General features: G+C 36.4%; 1 protein-coding gene across 1 annotated transcript; it reads right to left on the reverse strand.

Moving 5' to 3' along the window:
• Window positions 1-13,605: 13,605 nt before the first annotated feature.
• On the reverse strand, window positions 13,606-14,544 carry LOC100762562 (olfactory receptor 4K3). The gene has a single exon (XM_027421014.1). It carries the CDS (start codon window positions 14,542-14,544, stop codon window positions 13,606-13,608), a length of 939 nt encoding a protein of 312 aa, XP_027276815.1.
• Between the last annotated feature and the right edge of the window lie 10,413 nt (window positions 14,545-24,957).

Genomic DNA, 24,957 nt, shown 5'->3' on the forward strand with positions numbered 1-24,957 from the left:
CTATCAGATATACACCTGACTTCTAAATGAAAACTCTGAAAGCCAGAAGATTCTGGATAGATGTTCTACAAACACTACGACGCCATGGATACCAGCCCAGACTTCTATACCCAGAAAAGCTTTCAATCACTATAGATGTAGAAAACAAGATATTCCATGACAAAACCAGATTTAAGCAATACATATCCACACATCCAGCCTTACAGAAAGTACTGGAAGAAAAACTCCAACCCAAGGAAGTCAGATACACTCACAAAACCATAGGCAATAGATAATCCCACATTACCCAAAGCCAAAAGCCAAAAAAAAAATGGGAAACACAATATCACCAACAACAAATCTAAACTAACAACAATCAATGGTCATTAATGTCCCTTAATTTGCCCATAAAAGATACAGGCTAACAAAATGGATATGAAGACAGCATACATCCTTTTGCTGCATACAAGAAACATACGTCAGGGGAACTCTTCTCCATTGCTGGTGGGAGTGCAAACTTGTATGGAGGTTTCTCTGGAAAATTGGTATTAGTATACCTCAAGACCCACCAGTTCCACTCTTAGGCATAGACCCAAAGGATGCACATTTATACCACAAGAACATCAGTTCAACTATGTTCTTAACAGCATTATTTGTAATAGCCAGAACCTGAAATCAACCTAGATGCCCCTCAACCAAAGAATGGATAAAGAAAATGTGATACATTTACATAATGGATTACTACTCAGCGAAAAACAAAACAAACAAACAAACAAAAAACCCCAACAACAATGGAATCTTGAATTCACAGGCAAATGGATGGAACAAGAAGAAACCATCCTGAGTGAGGTAACCTAGACACAGAAAGAAAAACATGGTATGTATTGTCTCATAAGTGGATATTACACATAGAGCAAAGGATAACCAGCTTACAATCCACAACCCCAGAGAAGCTAGAAAGCAATGACCAACCTAAGAGAGACTTATATGGTTCACCCAAAGAAGGGGAAAAGAACAAGACCTCCTGAGTAAATTGGGAACATGGGTGGAGGGGAGAGGTATGTAGAAGAAAGAGTAGGGGAGAAGGGGAGGGAGGAGGAGAACATGAGGGATCAGGAAAGTAGAATTGGGGGAAGAACATAGAAGGAGAGCAAGGAAAGAGATACTTTAATAGAGGAGCCATTATGGGTTTAATGAGAAATCTGGCACTAGGAAAATCTCCAGGGATCCACAAGGATGACCCTAACTAAGAACCTATGAAATAGTGGAGAGGCTACCTTAAATGCTCTTCCCCTATAATGAGATTGATGACTATCTTAAATGCCATCACAGAGCCTTCATCTAGTATTTGATGGAAACCTAAGCAGAGATTCATAGCTAAACACTGAGCCAAACTCCTGGAATCCAGTTGTAGAGAGGGAGGAATGATGAGCAAAGGGGTCAAGAACATGCGGAAACTCACAGAACCAGCTGACCTGAGCAACTGAGAGCTCAGTGGACTCCAGACTGACAGCTGGGTAACCAGCATAAGACTGAACCAGGCCCCATAAATATGTCAGTTGTGGGAGGCTTGGGCAGCATATGGGGCCACTGACAGTGGAACCAGTATTTAACCTTAGTGCAAAAATGGGCTTTGGGAGGCCATTCCTTATGGAGAAATACTCGCTCAGCCTAGATACACGGGAGAGGGCCTAGATTCTGCCCCAAATGATATGTCAGACTTTGATGATCCCCATGGGAGGCCTCACCCGCCCTGAGGCATTGATGGGGGTGTAATGGGAGATTGGTGGGGGGAATGGGAGGACTGGAGGAAGAGGGAACTGGGATTGGTATGCAAAATAATATTGTTTTTAATTTAAATAAGAATACATTAAAATTAAAAATAAGTAAAATAAAAAAGAATTTGGCAATGTTACTTTTGTTTCTATTGTGTCAAACAATTTGTGGAGTATTGGTATTAGCTCTTCTTTGAAATTCTCATAGAATTCCAAACTGAAATCATCTGGCCCTGAGCTTTTTTGGGGGGGGGTGGGGAAATTTTTTAAAATGTGTATTTCTATTTCTTTAGGGGTTAAAGGTCTATTTAAATTGTTTGGTATATAGTACCTATGAAGAAAATTGTCCATTTCTTTTAGATTTTCCAATTTTGTGGAGTACAGATTTATGAAGTATGACCTCATGATTCTCTGGATTTCCTCAGTGTCTGTTGTCCCCCTTTTCAATTCTGATTTTACTAATTTTGATATTCTTTCTCTGCCTTTTGGTTGTTTGGATGAAGGTTGTCTATTGTGTCGATTTTTTGGAAAGAATCAACTGTTTGTTTCATTGGTTCTTTGCATTGCTCTCTTTGTTTCTATTTTGTTGATTTCAGTCCTGAGTTTGATTATTTCCTGCTGTCTACTCCTGTTTGCTGTTTGGTGAGTTTTCTTTTCTTTTCTTTTCTTTTCTTTTCTTTTCTTTTCTTTTTTTTTCTTTTTTTCTTTTCTTCTAGAGTTTTCAGTTGTGCTGTTAAGTCACTAGTGTGAAATTTCTCCAACTTCATGTAGGCATTTAGTGCCATGAACTTTCTTCATAGCACTGCTTTCATTGTGTTCTGTAAATTCAGGTATGTTGTGCATTCATTTTCATTGAAATCTAGGAAGTCTTTAATTTCTTTATTTATTCCTTGTCCCAGTGGTAATTCAGTTGAGAGTTTTTTTTTTTCCATTAGTTTTAGGCTTTCTGTTGTTTGTGCTGTCGAATTCTAAGTTTAACCTGTGGTGATCTGATAAAATACAGGGAATTATCCCTATTTTTTGTATCTGTTGAGATTTCCTTTGTGACTGAATATATGGTTAATATTAGAGAAGGTTTCTTCAGGTACTGAGAAGAAAGTATATTCTTTTGTGTTTGGGTGAAATGTTTTGTAGATGTCAAAGTGTTGTTTAATCTTATTTGCAAGTATTATATTGAGGATTTTGTGTATAGTTCACCAAGGAAATTGGTCTATAATATTTTATCCTGCTATTGTTTTGACCTCATATGGATTTAGAGTCTGGTTGATACTGAGTTTGTAGAATATGCTTCAAAGTTTTTTCTTTCATTTTCCACATCATTAATTTTAAGAACAGTGTTGCTTCTTGTTTTTGAAAGGCCTTGAACACATATCATGTTTGTCTTTCTAGGTCTGTGCTACCTCACTCAGAATAATTTTTATGCATCCATTTGCCTGCAAATTTCATGATGTCATTTTTTTAACAGTGGACTAATAAATACTCTATTTTGTAAATGTAACTTTGTAGGTGGCCATGGAAGTTTACAACAGGTGTCAACTAGTGTTCAACAGGCTCCCTATCAAATGAGTGATTCTCTGATGGGGAGCCCCACTTGGAAAACCACAGGGTCATTGCCTGTAGATAACTGTTTGTCTCTGTAATTTCTCTCATGAGTCACTTCATTTCTTCCCCAAGAATAGCTTTGGATCTTTTCCTACTGCTTGCGTGTTTATCTCATGAAAATATTCTATCTTCTGGGCACACATATATCTGTGTATGGTCAGGAAGGTGACTTATCATTAATATTCATAATGATATTAGCACATGCTTCATAACTAGATGTATTGTTCCACAAGGCTATAAGACACTTAAAGCCTGTTTTGCTCCTTTTATTAAGACTAACATGAGAAAATAACAATTTCTCCTCAGTCTAATGCAAGCTTCACACAAACTAAAGGTATTTTGTAAATGGACAATAAGTTTAAACCTTCACAGTATTGCTAAAGTCAAGAGTTGTAGGTGTCTAACCAAGGTTATTAACACAAAGCAACCTAAAAAATTCATGCTAATTTTTCTTGTGCCAAGTCTGGCTGATAAAAGACATTGTCTTGAAGTTGTCTCATTGGACACTATACCCCTGCCCTCTGATCACAGTCTTCCTCCAGAAACCTTAAAACTTTTCATTGCCATGGTAAAGGGCTATGCTGTTATTGCTCAACCAAAGGAATGTGCTTTGACCGATGAGAATATAACTCTTGTAATTTTTTGTATTATTACTTCAAGCCTCCTATAAAAAATGTATTTAAACTAAGTGAATAGAGAAGAAGGGAGAACTGAGAGAATTGAAACACAGGAGCATTAGTAGCTACAGAGGAAGAATTAGAGCTAACAGAAGAATAAAGACCATGATGCAAGTTATTCCTTTAACTCACAGATCAGAAATTTTCTAAGTTTCCTTTGCTAAGCTATAGCCTCTGACCTGAACCCTGGGAGGTAGTTTTGTGAGCTAGACTCACACACTATTGATATACCACATTTTCTTTATCCATTCTTCAGTTGAGGGATATCTAGGTTGTTTCCAATTTCTGGCTGTTATGAATAAAGCTGCAATAAACATAGCTGAGCAAATGTCATGGTACATATTCACTTATAGATGGATACTTGCTGTTAAGTAAATAGTAATCAAGCTACAATCCACAGACCCACAGAAGTAAACCACAGTATATATAATTATCTACATAAAATGCTTGAACTCATTAGGGTATATGTTTTCAAAACATCTCCAAGTGTTCCTATGGATTTCAGTGGTTGTGTTGCATTGTCCCCTTTATTCTTTTAATTTTATCAATTTATATCTCTTATATCCATTTTTGTTTATATTTTTGCTAAGGTTCTGTCAAACTTTTTTATCCTCCAACTTAGCAATTTTAATTTTACCGATTCTTTGTATTTATATTGCTCTTTTCATTAATTTCAACTAAAATACTGATTTTTTTATTGTGTTAGTTTCGTGTTTGTCTTTTTCTTGTTTTTCTACAACCTTGGCATATGCCATTAGGTTATCACTGTGATTTGTATATAGGCAATTATAAACATATCCTTCTGTCATAGAACCCCTGCTGTCACTGTATGTCATATTAGGTATGGCATGCTAATAGGGAACTTAAAGTTTTAAAAATGTCTAATGTGGTTGAGCCTTCAAAACCAAGTGCTTACTTAGTAGGTTTTCTTTTCTTCTACACAATCACTCTGTTAACTGTTGTTTCAATCTCTTTCAAAATTTCCTTCCTATCATAGCACAGTATATGATGGGAAGTTTTCTAGGGAAATCCATATGTGCCCCAAGAAGAACAAATACTGTACACACCACATTCCACACCGAACACTTTCTTTGTTTCGTCTTCTAGGGAAAAGCAACCTTTTGTTATCTCCTCCATTTCCTCAGGGAGTAGATTTCTTTCGTATCTTTTCAAAACTGCAGTCACAAAGTTAACATATATAGATTTTTGTCTCTTTGTATCTTCTCTTCTGATTTGTCTTTTTTTACAAGATAGTCTTTTTTTTCTTGGGTCATTGAAACTTCTGCTGTTTGGCTACCTTTCAAAGTGAGAATAGACATTATGGTCTGACCAAGCACCGGTACTTTACATGATACCATTCTGACTTGCCAAACTAGATGAGCCAGCTGTGGCAAGAGTGGCTTGGTTATTACAGGCTAATAAATTGCTTTCTGATTGAATTTAAGACCTGTTATATTGTAGGGAATGCATACCTGGTGTTACAAACCTAGCCAAAATCCAGTATCTAGAAGGTCATAGGAACTAGGGTACAACCTACTATTGTTATTTCTAAATAATTATGCTTATACCCATAGATTTGTAAACTTTTCAGAGATGCTTATTTCTCAGTGTGCAGTGTCAATAGAAACATATGTACCTAATCTTGATGCTGAGAATGTGACTGTGAACTCTCATCCCTAAATGGAACATCTTTCGTCAAGGCTAAGGGAACATTTTGGAAGAGGAGGAGGCAAGAATGTAAAAGCTGGAGGATGGAGAGATCTGTATGAAATTCTGTCTTCTGCATGTGGTATTGTATTCATTCAGCACACAAAAGCTGTGGTTGGCTGCATGAGTCCTACTCAAGTTCAAACCTGCTAAAATTCTAGCATGGAGGGGTATGAGTTCCCTGTGCCCCACCCCTAACTGAGGAGCTAGTAATGATTTCAGCTGTCATTATTTAGCATTTGTCTATTGTAATGTTGCTCATGCTCCACTGGATGGCACCAGACCTCTGCACTTAATGTGACCACTTTAGACTCAAGAAGGTGACCTGAAATTTGGGAGGGAGCCATGTTTGCTGGCATCTGAGCAGATGTATTTCATTATATACAATTTGTAATTCCTAAAGAATTAATTAAAAAAAGAAAATTTAATAGAAAATATTCCTCACTCAGGTCATATTCTGAGAATGAACTTAATGAGCTTGATAAAATAAGAAATTTAAAAGGTACAATGAATATAAATGGTGGAGTTTCTATCCTTGCCAGAAACAATATCTGTTATAAGTAAAACTGAGGAAATTAAATATACATCTGACAGTTAATTAGTGTTATCTATGTGCCAGCACCTGTTAATTTACAGTTCAGAATGCATATCAGGATTGTTCAAAAATTATACTGCATTGTAGAAACAGAATGTACAAAATAACAAGTGAATCTTTAAAACCAATCTGAACTTAAGAGCTGTGTTCTGGCATTTCATTTAGCATGAGTTATTCTTTACTTCCTGGTAAAAAGCTATTATTTTAGCCGGGCATTGGTGGCATACTCCTTTAATCCCAGCACTCGGGAGGCAGAGGCAGGCGGATCTCTGTGAGTTCGAGGCTAGCCTGGTCTCCAGAACAAGTGCCAGGATAAGCTCCAAAGCTACACAGAGAAACCTTGTCTCGAAAAACCAAAAAAGTTATTATTTTAGTATATTGTAGAATGACATTTAAAAAATGAATACTGTTGAATATCATAGTTTTCTGCATTCTTCAATTACAGAAAAAACTCAACACTTTTTTTTTATCTGGAAGAATGTAATATATATTTTTAAGTCTTCAACTATTAAAACATTTGAAGTTCTACCATAGACCATGCCAGCTACCAAAACTCCAGATATGTAAGCTATCTGCCTGCTGACCTCCCCTACTCTCTCACCTTCCTGGTAATCCACCCTGTCTCCAGTTCTATACACTCATTAGCCTCTAACTGGGAAGGAGACTCCCTGCACTACCAGAGAACATACTGGTCACCAGATGTCCAGGTAGGTCACCTTTCCATGGACTTCTCCCACTCTTTCACTCTCTCCTAGTCCCCCCATTCCCCAATCACCACCACCTCTAGGTCACCATTTTCTAGCCCCCAACTCAGGTGGAGAACATCTGCTTGAACAGAGGACATGCTGGCCACCAGAATTTAAGTCTCCAACTCTAGTGGAGACCCCCTGCTCAACCACAGGTCATGCCCACCAGAAGATCAGGGATGAAAAAGACACTAAGGAACAAAACATTCATCCAATAACGACAGAGTCAGAAATCAGCATCTAGACATATAATCACTACAAACCCAAGTGCCTAGACACCAGCACAAGAACACAATTAATAGCAGTCAAGGCAATATGTCACCACAGAGCACATCTATTATAATACAGCAGGTTCTGGATATTCCAACACAGCAGAAGCACAAGAAAAAGGCCTGAAAACCAACTTTATGAAGATAATTTGGGTTGTTAAAGAGGAAATGAATAGATTCCTCAAAGAAATCGAGAAAAGATAAACAAAAATTAGAGGAAACGAATAAATCCCTTAAGAAAATTAAGGGAAACAAATAACTGTTCAAGACCTGAAAGTGGAAACAGAAGCAATAAAGAAAACACAAAGGGAATTCTGGAAATGGGAAATCTAGGTAAGTGACTAAGTGACTACAGATACAGACACCACCAACAGAATATAAGATGTGGAAGAAAGAATTTCAGGTATTGAACATGTGACAGAAGAACTTAATATATCAGTCAAAGAAAAGGTTAAATCTAAAAAAAAACAAAAAATGAAATCCCTGACACAAAACATCTAGCATCTGGGACACATGAAAAGACCTGACCTAAGAATAATAGAAATCACTGGTGGCCATGTCAGAGGCACAACACGTGGCAATTGAGCTTTGGGAAATCAACCAATCAGTAAGCAAGGCACTGATTGGTGAATCTCTGATAGTCAAGGCCCTGAGGGCTTTGCTCCATAATGTCTCTTGGTACTGCTGTGCCTTAACATGTTTGCCACTGCTATTTTTCTGTGGCATGGTGTGGATAGGTATAGGAGGTCCCTACCACCTTTAATGTAGTGTGATTATCTCATGGAAATATCCCATTCTACTGGGCAATTTTACCTGTGGATCATTATGAAGATGATTTCCTTTTAAGCTGTACTATTTAACTGGAACAATAATTTTTTATAAAAATACAATAATAGTGTTAGTTTAAATAGAATTTTGATGATTGAGGGTTTTTAATAAATATAACAAGTGATTGTGATAGAGGTTTAGTGGAAAAATAAATATAGGTAAAGGCAGGATATGGTTTGTTCCTACTCTGATATAGCAGGGGCTGCAGTGTATAGAAAATAAGAACAAAGAAGTGTCACACAGCTAGGACTTAAGAGTTTCTCTTGAGGATCTGTATGTACTATGGCCTTGATGAATGTTAAGAAAAATAATTGTGTCCCTGAAGCTAGCCTAGCTCATGTTCTCTTTATCTTAGTATTGGGATACGTGTTCGATGGTTTTGGTGTAAATCGTAGCTAAAACAAAGCTTTAAATAATAGCTTAAGATTAGGCTAAGTTGTTTTTGTTAATGTCTTTGAGGTAGAAAATCTTGGGGAGGAATTCAAAGTTTAGAAAGGCACATAGTTGAGTTGAGTGAGGAACTTGTTGAGGTCAACAAACAAGAACAAAAATAACCCGGCTCTTATTAGTAGATGTGTCTTTCTTGGTAGCATATATTGGTGATCAAAGGTGATGATTAATTCCTTGTACCCATTTCTGCCCTCAGTTTCCTGATTAAAAAAAAAAAAAAAACTGTTGATGAAGGGGTATTCACCCTGAGGATTTAAAATAGAGCTGACTGATTGTTTTTCATATATAAAAGTTTAGATTCATGCCAGGCAGTGGCGACACAAACCTTGAATCCCAGCACTCAGGAGACAGAGGCAGGCAGATTTCTGTGAGTTCAAGGCCAGCCTGGTCTACAAAACTACACAGAGAAACCCTCACTAGGAAAAGAAAAAAGTTTAGATTTGTGATTCTTTTAAGACTTTTTATAAGATTACCTTTTGAGATAAACAATAAAGTGATTGATCCTTCTTTGTAATTACAAAATGCAGCCTGACAGCCAAAGAACTGACTCAGAAAAATACCTTACCTTTCTTACTTACACAATATTAATTTGTAAGAAGTTTTCTGGACATGAATGCATTTGGGTTCTTGGGAAAATTTGTTTTTTTACCTGTGATATGTAAAATGTTAAATCATGTAAGAAAAATGAGAAAATTATTTTTCACCTGTGCTCATTATAACCATTTACTTGAAAAATAGCATGTAATTACATTGTAATTTTTATGTTGCTTGAAAGATTTTTCTGGGATATATAAGCTGTAAAGGAAAAATAGAGAGAGATGGTAGGTAGACTATAAAGGTAGGTGTGTGTGTGTGTGTGTGTGTGTGTGTGTGTGTGTGTATGCCCATGTGTGTGAGCTTGTGCCCATGTATGTGTGTGTTTCCCTTATTCACTGGCCACAGAGAGTTAAGTTTTGCCCAACTTGCCAGACCCAGAGACTTAAGTTTTACTCCCTCAGATAGAAGTCAAATTGAGTAATTAGTTTGCCAATTCTGTAGCTCCCCCTTATACCCTGAGCTGCTGAAGGCTATACTCATGATAGCAGTATTTATTGTAAAATATACTGTATTATACATATAAACTACCCTAGAAAAAGAGATCTTAAGTTTGAGAGAGAGAGAAAAGAGAGAGAGAAAAGGGGTGAATGGGAGTGGTTGGAGGGAGCAAAGGGAAGGGGAAAATTATATTATAATTTCAAAAAATTATTAGGGAAAGAAGTGTTTGTTATAGATTTTTCTTCGCAAGTCTGGCAGAATTATCTGTATGGGCCTGGGTGTTGTTTATTCAAAGGTTTTTTCTTAATCTTACATTTTTTTTCTTGGAATTTCATACACCCAAATCCTATTCCTCAGGGCACAGGGAATCCTGCAGGAGATGAGGCAGAAAGATCATAAGAGCCAGAAAGTATGGACAATACTAGGAAAACATGGCCCTTTGAATTAACTAAGCAAGGTACATATAACCTTACAGAGACTGAAGCAGCAAGCACAGGGCCTACATGCATCTGCACTAGGTCCTTTACACATGTATTATAGTTTTTAGCTTAGTATTTTTAATGGGATTTTGAGAATTAGTGAGTCTCTGACTCTTGGGCCTGCTCTCGGGACTCTTTTCCTCCTGTTGGGTTGCTGTATCCAACTTTTATATGACAGTATTTGCTTCATGTTATTGTATTTTATTTTGTTACATTTGGTTATCTCTTTGAAGACTGTTTTCTAATGAGAGACATAAAGGGAGTAGATATGGAGGGGAGGGGAAGTAAGGATGGGCTTAGAGGAGTAAAGAGAGGGGAAACTATTATCAAGATATATTATTTGAGAAAAGAATATATTTTCTTCTCTTTTAAAACTTTCTATTTATTCTTCGTGTCCTTCACATCATGCATCATGATCCCATTCATTTTCCTGTCCTCTCATATCCACCCTCTGCTCTTGCAACCCAGTAAAATAAAATTTAAGAGAAAAAAAGAAAAATGAAAATAAAAAAGGGGGAAATATGGTCAAGGAAGCTGTAGTGAGAAACAGTGGGTCGTGCAGTAAACCCCTTTGTCTCTATATATTTACTTGCCAGTGTTTGTTGTAAAGAATCATTGATCTGGTTTGAGGCCACTGGTTTCTATTTCAGTATCAATCCTGGGCCATCAATGGACCCCTCTTGAATATCCTGTTGTTGCCCTGTGTTGTGCAGATCCTGCAGCGTTAGGCCTGCAGGATTGGCCCTTTCACTTTCTCCAACAGACCATAGGTGTGTTGGATGTTGGCATTGGTCAATTCTGGGCCTAGGTAGCTGGAGGGTTGGTCAGCCTGTCAGCTCTTCCCCATCCTCACTACCAGGGTTAGCTCTCCAGCATTGCCTCAGGCCAGCTCTCCCACCTGCCCAACTGGTTGGTGCAGAGCAGTTGCTGGAGTCCTGTTGCTGGCCATGGCTAGAAACCACTGGCTTCATTTGGCCTCCTAGCATAGGGTAGAGCTGTTGCTGGAGTCCTCTCCTGGGCTGGGGTTCAAGAATCTATTTTCCATAAAAGGAAAAAAATATAAATTTTTCATCAGAGATTTTGCCAATAATCTCAGGCACTCACCAATAACGGTTTCTCTCTGGTGAGTGTTTTCAGCCTAATTTTTGTTATTAAGGAATATCATGATTATCTCAAAGTTCTTATTTTTTAAAATTATTTTTTCAAGAGTTTGAGCTTTATAAGTTTTTGTGATTATATTCACCTCTCTCCAACTCTTTTCAAATCTATCCTTCCCCCACCCTCTCAAGTTTGTGTTTTCATTAAAAACAAACAAAACCATCAAAGTCAATTTCTGCTGCCCAAATATTCTTAAATGTGTGTTCTTCCACTGGGGTCTGGTAGACTTATCACGGCATACAGTTTTAGAGAAATCTGTATTAATATTTGTTGCTTAGAAAGGTTGGTTTCTCATTGAAGAAGTTTGTATTGATTATAGTTTTTGCAACCTACTTGATTTATGCCTGTCTTCAGCACTAGATGGTGATCTACATCTAAGTTTGCTATGAATTCATCTGAATTTGTGGACTTAGTGCATTTGTTTTGTTTCTGATATGAGATTCTTGCCTGCTCCTGCTGATAGGTCTTATCTATCTCCCTATGTCGAGCAACCAAGAACACGATCAAATCAGCTAAAAATTCCAACATGGGGAGAAGAGAAACTTCTAAGTCTCATCTCCATTCCAGCAGTTATTTAAAACAGATAGCTGCCTGGATGGCTACTTACAACTTTCCCATGTCCCAGTGGGTAACCCAACACTCATGTGCACATGGGCATCACTAATTAGACTCAGTGGGTTACTGAAAAGAGAATGTGGATTTACAGGTCCTTGTATTAGAGGAAACTCTGGGTGAGTTGGAAGGAGGTAATATGGATAGGTATAATTCAGATACATTGTACACATGTAAGAACCTTTTAAAAATAAAATTTAAGAAAATTGAAACTTGTTTCCTAGTCCCAATCATTGTATAACATATTATTTGTATTTTAGGTAGCAGAAATATGATATTTTGGTGCAAGTTTCATGTAAATATAATCTTATTGAAACAGTTTATCTTTGATACATTGTATATACTTACACCAACATTTAGATAGGGTTTGACTGTTTCATTATGCCTTTTCGTGCATGTGGTTACTTATTGTATTTCTATCAGAAGATATTTAAAACTTTGTAGTTTAGAACATGCTGAAACGTGTTTAGAAATTGCTGTATTATAATTAATTGATCTACTTTTTCTATGTGAAATGGTCGTTTTTCCCTAGTAATACTCTTCCATCTGAAACTTACTTTGACTAATATTAAAGCAATTGCTGAAGTTTCTCTTGATATGTGTTACTATCATATGTGGTTTTCAATTTTTTTTTTTGTTTTTTGAGATGGAACTCCTGCTGGACTCTGCTCATGTAGCCAAGAATCTACAACTAGACTGACTAAGAACCTAGGGGAAAACTAAATACTACCATTCTACTAAAAGAATGTGGTGATAAAATGACTCCTAATAACATGCTATACTCATAGATCAGTGTCTTGCTCAGCCATCATAAGAGAAGATTCTTTCTCCCTCAGATAGGAATGAATACTGAGTTTTACAACTGGACAATGTATAGAGAATAAGCAACCTTGGAATAGTCAGTCCTAACTGGATGTCTCTATTTGATTTCTGCCCTCATGGCTCAGGGAACTATGCAGAAGAGGAGGCATAAAGATTATAGGGACAGCAAATACAAGGAAACAAGGCCAAATAGATACTGTAAGACTGATGCACATATGGAAAAACTATAGTTCATGATTTTCTTGAAATAACAAGCAATAATTTAAGAGACAACTTTAGTTATTGAAATTCAGATAATTGAGAAAACATTGCATTTGATTATACAGTAATTTTATTTTATTAAGGTAATAAAATTAACACCAAATAATATCTACTTGTATTTCTTGTGCAATTTATAATCTTTGTATTATCCTTCCACAATTTTTCTATTCAACCTTTAGTGCTAATAGAGTAAACTGGACTAAGGTAAAGGTAGTGTGGTTGCCTATTTACAAATGGATGAGTAAAATTTGAGATGTGATAAGATAATGAATACATTTTTCATGTTGTTAGAACAATATTTAAGTGACTTTTACAAAAAAGTTAGGTATGAATTTAACAAATACATTTAGGTTCTTTTTCATATTTACTGAAGGTATTTAAAAGCCAATTCATTAATTTTCTCAGTAAGAAGGGTCAGCTTTTGAAAATTTTCAGAAATAATTTAGTGTTCTATATGATTAAAATGTTTAGTCCCTAGAATTATACTAGGCCTATTACATATCAAAATATTGAAACTAATTGCAAATTCAAATTAAATACCCAAATTTGTAATCTCTATTAATTTTATTGAAATGTCAATTCAAAATATTTATAATGAATTTTCTGGGTTTTAAGTATTTACCTTGTGATTCATGAAATAGCTTTTAAGTCTCTTCAGAGCAGTTTTTATTTCTTTATTTCTTAGTGTATAAATGGCTGGATTTAGGAGAGGTGTAACAACAGAGTAAAACACAGCGAGAAATTTGTCCAACCAGGTGATATTGAGGGGCCACACATAGATGAAGATGCAGGGCAAAAAAAGGAGCATCACCACTGTGATGTGGGCACTGCATGTGGACAGAGCCTTAGAGGCACCAGCTTTAGAGCTCTGGTGAACAGTGATAAGGATGTATGTATAGGAAATGAGCAACAGAATGAAGCAGGTTACAACCACAACCCCACAGTCGGCATTCATTAGAATATCCAAATCATGGGAATCTGTGCAGGCTAGCTTGATTACCAGTGGCATGTCACAGAAGAAGCTGTCAATTTCCAGTGGGCCACAGAGAGGCAGCTGTAGAACTGCCACAAGCTGACTCATGGCATGCACAAAGCCAATAGTCCAGGAAGTCAACACCAGCCCAGTGCATCTTTTCAGGTTCATAATGGTAAAGTAGTGGAGTGGTTTGCAGATGGCCACATAGCGGTCATAAGCCATTACCAGCAACAACACCATCTCTCCTGCAGCAATGCAATGGGCAAAGAAGACCTGTGACATGCAACCCTCAAAGGAAATGGTTTTGTGTTTCCTGAGAAAGTCTGTGATCATCTTCGGCGTGGTGACTGAGGAAAGCCATATATCGACAAAGGACAGGTTGGCCAGTAAGAAGTACATAGGAGAATGGAGATGGCGGTCAATAGTTATTAAGATCATGATGACAATATTTCCCAACACAATGAATAGATAAAGTATCAAAAATATCACAAAGAGTAAGACCTGAAGATTCTGTGATTGGGTAAGTCCCCAAAGCATGAATTCTGATACCAAGGACTGGTTGCTTCCATCCATTTTATCCTCAGAAACAATCTGCAGAGAAGGCATGATCACCAGAGGGATGTGGAAGAAAGGTTAGACTGTAGAGTTTGACATTCACATTGGGCCTTCATATCTATACATCAAATAAATGTAAAGAGAAGTCTTTGCCAAATACGCAATCCAAAGTAAAAGCTCATGTGACATGATTAACTTTAGCAGAATCAGAGCATGAGAGTAAATTCAAATGAACAATGGTTCAGAAATTTTCTCTGTATGAGAGGAGTGAGGAACACAGGTCAGCAAGCTGAGAGGGTGCTAATAATTATATTTTCCCTTTGAGGGATATTTTACCCACTAGTTCAGTTTAAGCAAAACCTGAATGTGGAGCTTACAGTTATTCCACTACTCTACAAAAAATAACTCATAACCTTGGGGAAATGATGATAAATTGTATTGAATTTCAATGCACAGGAAGTTCTACAGTGTTACTATTTTTTATCACTACAGATAGTGATTCTTTTAAGACAAAATGACATTTCTCTTATAATAGTTCATATTTTAACATTATGTTACTCCTGTAAAAGAAATATTATGATAATCATTATGAGTGAACCTATAGAACACTATGTAGGATACTTGAGTACATGATGATTGGGATGTGAACATCATATTCATACTTAACATCAATTATAATGTATCAAGGAATTTATTTGGTCAACTAGCCTCACTAGAAAAAAATGTCAGTGAAGGTGAATTTAGAAATGGACTAGCCATGCAGAAGGACAATTCAGATTCAAACTTAAACTTTACATATGGTTTAAGTTTATAATTAGAAAGTATTTATTTAAAGTCATATCAGTAAATAGTAACGAATCACTAAACTATACAGTATTGGTGCCTTTTATTATAAACTATATATTCATCTCCTACATGCCTATCATCTACCTATCATCTATCTGTCTATCTATCTATCTGTCTGTCTGTCTGTCTGTCTGTATGTATGTATGTATGTCTAACTTCATTATCATCTATCATCATTATCTATCATCTATCTTCAATTTGTATCATTTATCTGTTGATCATTTATGTTACCTGAAAGATGAGAATATATTGCATATACATCTAAATAAAGTGAGTCTTTAACTGTTAGTCTTGTATTAATGTCAGGTCAAACATCCAGTGAAAACTAATTATGTACATTCAAAGATAACAGTGTCCACACTGACAGGTAATATTGACAATACTCAAACTGCATGGGGGAAGAATGTTTACAAATTTTCCCTCTTACTTCACGAATTACTTGGGTATTCTCTTCAAATTGTGTGTCTTCCCTATTGTATCCCTTTAAATACCTTGGGTGGGGAAGTAGAGAAGTTGACCAGGAGAACCTTCCCATCATCATGTCTTATTTTACCTTCCCATTTACTGAGGACTAAAATGCATGGACTAAGGAGCAAAGGAAAGAAATTAGGGGAAACACTTGCTATGGAAAAGGTGCATATTAGATAACAATCCTTTAAGTTGAAAAGAAACCTACTTTCTATAACAGAAGTTCACCAGTTTTCTAAGGAAAAGATTCCAATATCAAAGCAAACATGCTAGTTGTCCTTGTAAAGGCTGAATAATCTGAATTTGCCTCTAACTTAGTTTCTTATCAGTATGAAATTTACAGAATTTTCAAAATACAACTTTGTGCCTTGTAGAATAGTTTATGACAATAATAGTCAAGTCACACACAATAAAGTTGTGTGCCTGAGAAATGAATTTCTTAAAAGACAATTATCAGGTTGGGCAGGCTAGGCTCAGGAGGCAGGTTGGAAGCAGGACATAGAGGGAGTGTAATTAAGGAGATGTCTTGATGAGGGGTCATTTGGGGATTAGGGAGAAATCAGGTTGGTTCCAGGGAAACTCCAAGGAATCCATAAGAATGACTCTAGTTCAGACTCTTAGCAATAGTGGAAAGTTACCTGAACTGGTCATCTACTGTACTCAGATTGGTGACTACCCTAATTGTTATCAGAGAGCCTTTATCCAGTAACAGATAGAAGTAGATGCAGAGATCCAGAGCCAAGCACTGTGCTGAGATAGGTGAACCCTGTTGTAGAAAGGGAAGATGGGAGCAAGGATTGCACAAGCTAGGGGGGTCAAGGTCAACACAAGCGAACCCACTGAAACAACTAACCAGGGAGCATAGGGACTCACAGAGCCTGGACCAACAGCTAGGGAGCCTGCATTGACAGACCTAGTAACCATGGATGTATAGACACAGATGACATAGTAAAGGCCTGATTCCTTTTTAGGAATGTAACAACTATCTTCATATCTTCTTCCCAGAAAAACTACATAGAAATTTCCATTAAAACATCTTTAGAATTCTTGGTTTTTATATGGGGAATTCTAGAAAATGCAAATGTTGGTTTTACATTTTGATAATACTGAAAATTGTCAAATGGAGACTCTTTTTGTTTTACTCTTTTAAGAATATGAAATGGTTTTATGTTGGGGCTGGAGAGATTGTTCAGTGGTCAAGAGCCCTGACTTCTCTTGCAGATGACCTGAGTACAGTTCCCACCACCCATATGATGGCTCACAACTGTCTGTAACTGTAACCATCTGTAACTTGCAGGGTGATCTGATACATTCTTACATACACACAGTATACAGACATTATATAGGCAAAACATCCACATACATAAAAAAATATTCTTTACCTTGTTGTATTAGTGTTCTTCCAGAAAGTTTATATAAAAAGTTATATAAATTCTCAACATTTGTACTTTTGCAAGCAATTAAGCATACAGTAGTGCTTTAATAGTGAAGCAGGTTTTGTGTGGTATACTCTGATGTGGTACCAAGGATATTCCAGGAGCTCAACTGTACAGATCTTTATATTTCCCATATTCCTTTTCATTTTATTTTTTGCAATACCCAAGTGTCACACTACTTCTCACTAGATTGGTGATCGTTTTTACATCTCCCTCTATGCTGAAAGCTATCCTATATACAAAGCACATCTAGTGTAAGAGGACTCTATCCTGTTAAATGGTGGAGGACTATGGAGAAGAATAGCTGGAAACTGCTCCTGTGGTATAGCAGGTAATTAACAATGATCTGATGAAGACTTAAGCACACTACTTTTTTTGTGTGTGAACTGATGATAATCCACAGAATTCTAGATGGAATAGGAGATGTTGTGAAACCTATGTATTATTTTCTAAAATGAGACAAAGCAAAGAAACATTTCTCATTCCCCATCATAGTGCATTTTGGTAAAACAGATAAACAAATGTATTTTCAGAGTTGTCATAGAGAAGAGAATCAGGGAGATGACATAGCTTACCAGACTCTATATTTTCTTTTAGATTAATTTTCTTCATTTATGATGGGCACTTGTGTAGATATCCATGTTGTTTAAGGTTGCTATCTTGAAATCACTGTTCTTTGACCTGGCTTTTATTCATCACCTGAATTTGTCCCAAGGCAAAACTCATCTAGCCTACATTCTGAGAAAAGAGAACCCTGGAAGTAATTATCTCTGACATCTCTTGGGGATTTATTTGTTATAGTGATACCAAGTGCTGTATATTTATTAAATACAACAGAGATACAAGCAAAAATTACAAATAGGTACAGAATTTAAAATTAGTGAAATATTATGAATTCTCCCTTGTTCAGTAAATGCCACACTGATACCTTATTCATATTTGATTTGTTACTCTATGTAGCCAAAGTTCATAAAAATTTTGCTCCCAGTTCTAAGAGAAACCATGTGTCGTGTGGTTTATATGACTGTAACAATGTGGTTCTCTAATACATGATGAAAGTTGTCTCAACCAGACAGAAAATCCTGATCATATAGAAATTGTATTTCAGTTTTTTCTTTGATCATTTGTTATGTTGGAGGATATAAACTTGATTTTTCAAATTATTAAGAACTATGGAGGCTTAAAATAAGACATTAATGTGGATTTCAAACACATTTATTTTGATTAAGACTGAGTGAGAGAAGACCCACATGATCACCCAGGACTCTCCACCTTGGGCAGAGAAGAGAGAACACTGGCCTACCCAGTGCCTAATGGTTGGGCACTATTATGATGAGCAAATACATATGGTGATGTATGGAACAGAGAGAGAAAGACTGAATGGTTTATGCACTGTTGAGATAGGTGGATATAAAGAATTGAAGGTGATGAGGAGTGGGCTGAGGTCGGTGGCCTGATTGCCATCTGGACGTGGTGATGTCCAGGCCTGGGCTGCTGCCAAGGTCCATATCTGGACCCATGGCACTGCCGCAGCCACAGTGTATGTTTTTGTGGCTCCTGTTCCTACCAAAGGCCCAGATAATAGGACTGTACAGAGTTGGCTCAGGCCCTCACCAGCTATAGCACTAGAGAGAACTGGTCTTGCCCCTCAAGTGGGCAGCAGGACAGAGCTGAAGCTGTTGACAAGGACAAGGGCAAGTTGTCCCTGAGGGCATGAGGGTGGGAGAACTGGTCCTTCTCCTATCCTCTGCCATATGGTGGTGTGGTTGAGGGAATAATGCCCCTTCTCTCCTGAACTCACCAATTCTAGTGTTCAGGACAGTGATCCTGCACCTCACTCACCTATATAGCACAGCGGAGCTGGTCCTGCTGACACAGGCATGGGTGAGCAGACCCAAAGATCATATGGGAGATCTCGTTCCTCTTCTCATCTGCCATATGATGGAATGAGATAGTGACAGCCCTTCTCTCCCCCTATGAGAGTTGAGAGAGCTGGTCTTGCCTCTCACCAGAAGCAGCACTCTGGAGAGGGGGCCCTGCACCTCACCTGGGCAGCATAGCAGATCTGGCCCTGGTCGTGCAGGTATAAATGAGCTGGCCCAGAGGGCAGAAGAGCAGGAGAACTGGCCCTGACCCTTGCTGTTTACTGGAAAGGATGAGCTAGCTAGGGTGGAGCTGGAGAGCTCACCTTGGTGGCGAGGATGAGGGAGCTCTGGTGGGCTGACCAATCCAGTGGCTACCAAGGCCTGGAACCAGGGCTATGAATTGGCCCATCCCAACATCCTCCACATCTGTGATTTACTGGAGCATGTGAAGGAGCTGGTTCTTTAGAACCAAAGTGACAGGATCTCTATGACATAGGACAACAGGATATCCAAGAGGAGTCTGAGTGAGGGAACAGTATCAATAATGTAGCAGAAACCAGAGGCCTCAATCCAGACCAATGACTCATTGCAATGAACATTTGCAAGTAAAGATGTATGGACTAAAGTGTATATTGTGTGACTCACTGTGTCACACTACAGCGTTCACGAGGAGATTTTTCTTTTAAATTTTATTTTGCTTTAATTTTTGGGCGAGGGAGATTGCAAGGGTAGAGGGCAGATGTGAAGGGACAGGGATATGAGTAGAATCCAAATGCATTATGTGAAATCCACAAAAAAATCAATAAAAAGATAAATTAGGAGAAATATTTGACCATATACCCTTATATAAAAAACCATGTATGTATATGTACATATATGCGTATATATTTCATATTCAAAATAGCTTTATTGTAATAAAGTAGGTAACTCCTATTTAAAATGTGTAATTTAATGTGTATTGAAACATGCATTTAAATATGAAAAATTCTCATAGAATAGAAGGTGAAAAATAAAATTTAACAAAATTAATACTTGTTTTATAGCCCAGACCTTTGTGGAACATGTTATTATATATTTTACATATTTTAAGGAGATTAACAATTGATGCTCACTGAAAATGTCACACTCATTCAAGGCTGACAAAGAACAGCTATTCTTAATGTTTATGTAATTTATTCTGTTCTTTAAAACAACAAAGACATTTGCTATGCAATTTCAACAGTCTGAGATCAACTCCTAGAAAACTGGTAAAGGTAGAAGAGTGACTTCTGATCTACATACGTGTGGATATATTTATGCACACACTCACATACATACTATGTCACAAATTCACATGTACACATACACAATAAGCATAGGTAAATAATTAAAAAACATATTGGGTTATGAATAACTTGCCATCCAATTCAAATACAGCAATATCACATATAAGTATAGAGTACACTAGAATACATCAGTCATATGACCAAGACTTGGAAAAGATTTGCCATACGTTTGAGAATTACATTCACAACATGGGTTTTGTTCTAGTCATATCTCACACTTTTAGCAAATGGTCTCATAACTATAATTTTTTAGTCACTTTGTTTATATTGATACAGTAACAGACTAGGCAGCAGCATGCTTATCCTTCATCTTTATTGGTGAGGTGAATAATTTTGAAAAGTTGACTAACATTATCAATGCTGGGCTGACTAACAGACAGTTTTGCTTGTGTCTCTTTCTATTTTCACAAACAGGTAGCACTCGGTATCACTCTTAACAGAGAAATCCCTAAGAGATGTCCAAGATAATTATTTCCAAGGTTTTCATTTTGTTTGGAACACAGAACAAGTTGCATAGTTTACCCATGGGACAGTTTCAGGAAGTGGAGATTGGTCAGGCTAAAAGGAAGACTGTTTTTACATGATATGAATGTCTTTATAAGCACACATCACATGGGAAGAAAATCCAACCTAAGAGAAAATTATGATTTTGGTAAGTCAGCTCTCTGATATTCTTCTGTTAGGTAATTCTTAAAATACTTATAGTTTTCTCTTTTTACCAATACCCATTATGTGTTGGGCTGAGAATTGTTTATTTGTCTTTTTGTCATCTTGGAGGCCAATTAATGTATTTTTTCATCTCTCACATTCCTCTCCTTTTTATGTCTACGTCAGAAGACCATCATTCTTTATCACATAATTTATAAAGCAGTATACAGCTACCATTGTACAAATATTTCCTTCAACTTAACCAGATAAAATATTTTTAATTTAGAGTGAATAGTATATAAAATACCTTTCAGCATAGAAATAGAACAAATGATAGCAAATTAAACGAGAACAGGCATAACACACAATTATTATAGAACTCAAATTTGAAAAAACATCTGTAAATGAATGATTCCTGGAAGAAGGAGAGTAATTAGCTCCCAGAGATGAGTTCCTTAATTTGTTCTCAAATGTAGAGTGGTCATCCCTGAATTCATATACAATTATAAAATTGGACTCAACAGGTTATGTGTTTATGTTTGTGCATACAAATACATACATACACATGTATATAGTAAGGATAATTGCCAAAGAAAAAGAAGCTATTAATTTTAGTGGTGGTACTGGAAGGGTTGATAGAGGGTAGTTGGGAGGGATTTTAGGGAGGACATGGAGGGGGGAAGAAGTGATGTAATTTTATTTCAATTAAAAGCATATTTAAAAAGTAAAATAAATCTACACCCCCTAAAAACAAAACAAAAACCCAACAGCAATCAATCTACTAGCAATGCAAACTATTAGAAGTTATTAAAATACAACTCTTTAATTCATCATTATATATCACTTGATATCTATTAAATTCTGTAAATATTACAATATCAATAAATACTTAAAGAAGTATAAATATTGAGATTATTACAAAGTTTAGCACTTTAGAAGGGCAATCAATATAGAAAAACATTACACATAGAAGAAAATAGCTTGCTTCTAGACTCTAAAAAAGATAATTCAGTTTGTCTCCATTATTGTTTGTTAATGTAAAATCCAACATTAGAATTGTACTAAGTTAAAGGCAAAAATTACAGTGACACTTTAATAGATTAATGTATGTAATTCAGTCTTCTAAAATGCTAACAGGTCCTGGGTAAGAGAAGAAAAGGATGAAATTGTTATGTTTCTGAAAGGAAATTTGAAGTCAAATGTCTTCTATATCTGCTTATTTCATAACTACTGAACAGATATGTGCGAACTTAGGAAAGTGGCTAGTATTTTAAAGAAAGGGCACATACACGCACATGTATTTTATAGCAAAGGTATGTGTTACCTGATCTATCTATCTATCTATCTATCTATCTATCTATCTATCTATCTATCTATCTATCTATCTATCTATCATCTATCTATCCATCTATCTCTAACATATATCTATATGCATGTATATAGTTTTATTGTGTGTGTTTATGCATTTTACACAAAGAGTTCATTTGAGCAACAAAATATTTGCCTATAACTTTAAGAACCATATTGTTTAAAATATACTAGAAAATATAATAAAAGGAGACAACTCATGTATCACTATATTCTGGATACTACAAAGACTTAATGATTCCTGTGTGAATATTTTCTTCTACATCTTTACTACATGTTACATTGAGTGTGTAATATTAAGGTATTGTAGTATCTGGAACCCTGTTTACTAATGTCTCATTCATCATCTACAAATAAAACATTCTGAGTAACATTATTAAAGGAGTTTCAATGAATCATAGTCACCAGAATATATCATACAGCGGGTGTAAGCTATTTTACACCCACAGATGTATGATGCAGTAGTGTCATACATCTGTAATACTAGAGTAGGCAATTTAAATGGCATTACTTGAGACTTGGTTCTACTTTGCAGCAGAGGTCAAAAAATATTCTGACACAGCTCTGAAAAGAAATGTATTTGCTCCCTTACATAGTAATTCCTTTCATGTGAGACACAGTTTTACCATGACTACCTAAACTTTTGCAGAACAAAGACAATCACAAGATATGCTGAACGAGACAGGGGGAAAGTCCAGGAAGACTCAAGCCAACACACAAAAAAAGGCAACTAAAAAATGCTGAGATCTGGAGAAATAGTCCTTAGGGAGGAGTACATCAATGAGTTATCTAATGCCACATGCTCACCCACCCCTTACAACTTGTATATACAAGTAATGTTATTCAGAACAAGCAGGTTATATTTAGGTATAAGCATACATGCATGCAAAACAATTGTTGAAAGAAAAGAGGTCACCAATTTGAAAGCGAGCATGGAGGAGGTCCATTGTATGATTTGTAGGGAAGAAAAGGAAGGGGGAAATGGTGTAACTATAATATAATCTCAAAAAAATTAAAAGAAATGGTTATAACCAAAACCAAAACCAAAATTTGTCCTGGAAAAATTTCAGGTTGACCAGAAGCTGTCACGTGAAAAATCAAAATTGCCAAGAAATGTGAACTCCTTTCTCTATAATCAGCATATTTTCCTTAGATATTGGGTAAATCTTTGTAAGGCTCAAGTGTTTACTTATCTGCTATCATGCTGCTATAGCAGAAGGATGGATTACTTGATGCCTTCAGAATATTCTTGTTTTTCATCCTTACCCCACCTTTCTGTGTCTTTGGAGAACAGGAATGTGAAATAGTTCGGATGATAGCATCAGGGATCTCATTGTTCACCCGCTGTATTCCTGCCACCTAGAGATTCCAAAGGACAAAGGATGATAAGCCCTACAAGTTGAGAATCACTAAATGGGGAAGAAAAAGAATTATTGTCCACCATCCAGCTTGAGTATTATCCATTAGATCAATATAAGCACTCCTCCGTCTGTGCTTTGAGGTGAATAACTGATGCTCACTGAAAGTATGATGTCACACTCATACAAGGCAGCCAGTCAAAGAACATCTATGCTTACAGGTTTATGTAAAGATGATCAGTAGATAGGTGGCATAATGAGAAAATATACTGTTGTTAGATTTATGGTAGATAACATATTATTCATGTCAAGAAACTATAATATTTCAACATCTAACAATTCTCAATATCTGTTGATGCAAATTAAGATCAACATTTTCTAGTGCTAAATTTCAACTTAATGTGGCTTTCAGAGCTCAGGTTTGAATATGTAAATCCACTCCTACAGATTTGCAATGTTATTTTGTTAAACATGTTAGTTAAAAAATACATTCAATGATATATATTTGTTAATAAATAACTGTGAACCTAATTTAATATTTCTATCTGGTATTGGTATATATCTTATATGGTATGCTTCCCCACTGAGGTTTGTCAATTTTCTACTTCAGCGTTTTAAGCTAAAACTTGTATTTATGCCATAAATATTATTTTAATGATGCTCAATGGAATAATATGTGATTCTAAAAATGGTAACATCCTTTCTGATCATTGAATTTCAATGCAATTTCTGAATTTAAACCTCATTTTTAAAATGGGATATCATGATTTCTCGTGACAAATTCAGACCATTTATTTAAGAAACCACACACAAATTTTGGCATTCACATGTCTGTCCTGCTTCCTCACTGCACTCCTGTAGCAGAATTTCCTGATAGAGCACGCGGATAACAGTCACACCTGATGGTTCTCTTCATGGGGAACTGCTCTTGGCTCATTAGTTTTCGCTTGAGCAGCAGTGTCACTCATATTTGCCTTAGATTTCTCTTTACATTTATGTATTTATATTCAGGTAAGTTTCAAAGTGAATGTCACGTTCTACAAAGGAAGTAGACTTCCTCATGTAACAGTTGGTGATCTTTCTTTCTTTGCAGGTTACTTCTGAGGACACACTAAGT

This window comes from Cricetulus griseus, chromosome 6 (assembly GCF_003668045.3).
Source record: "Cricetulus griseus strain 17A/GY chromosome 6, alternate assembly CriGri-PICRH-1.0, whole genome shotgun sequence".
Lineage (NCBI taxonomy): Eukaryota > Metazoa > Chordata > Mammalia > Rodentia > Cricetidae > Cricetulus > Cricetulus griseus.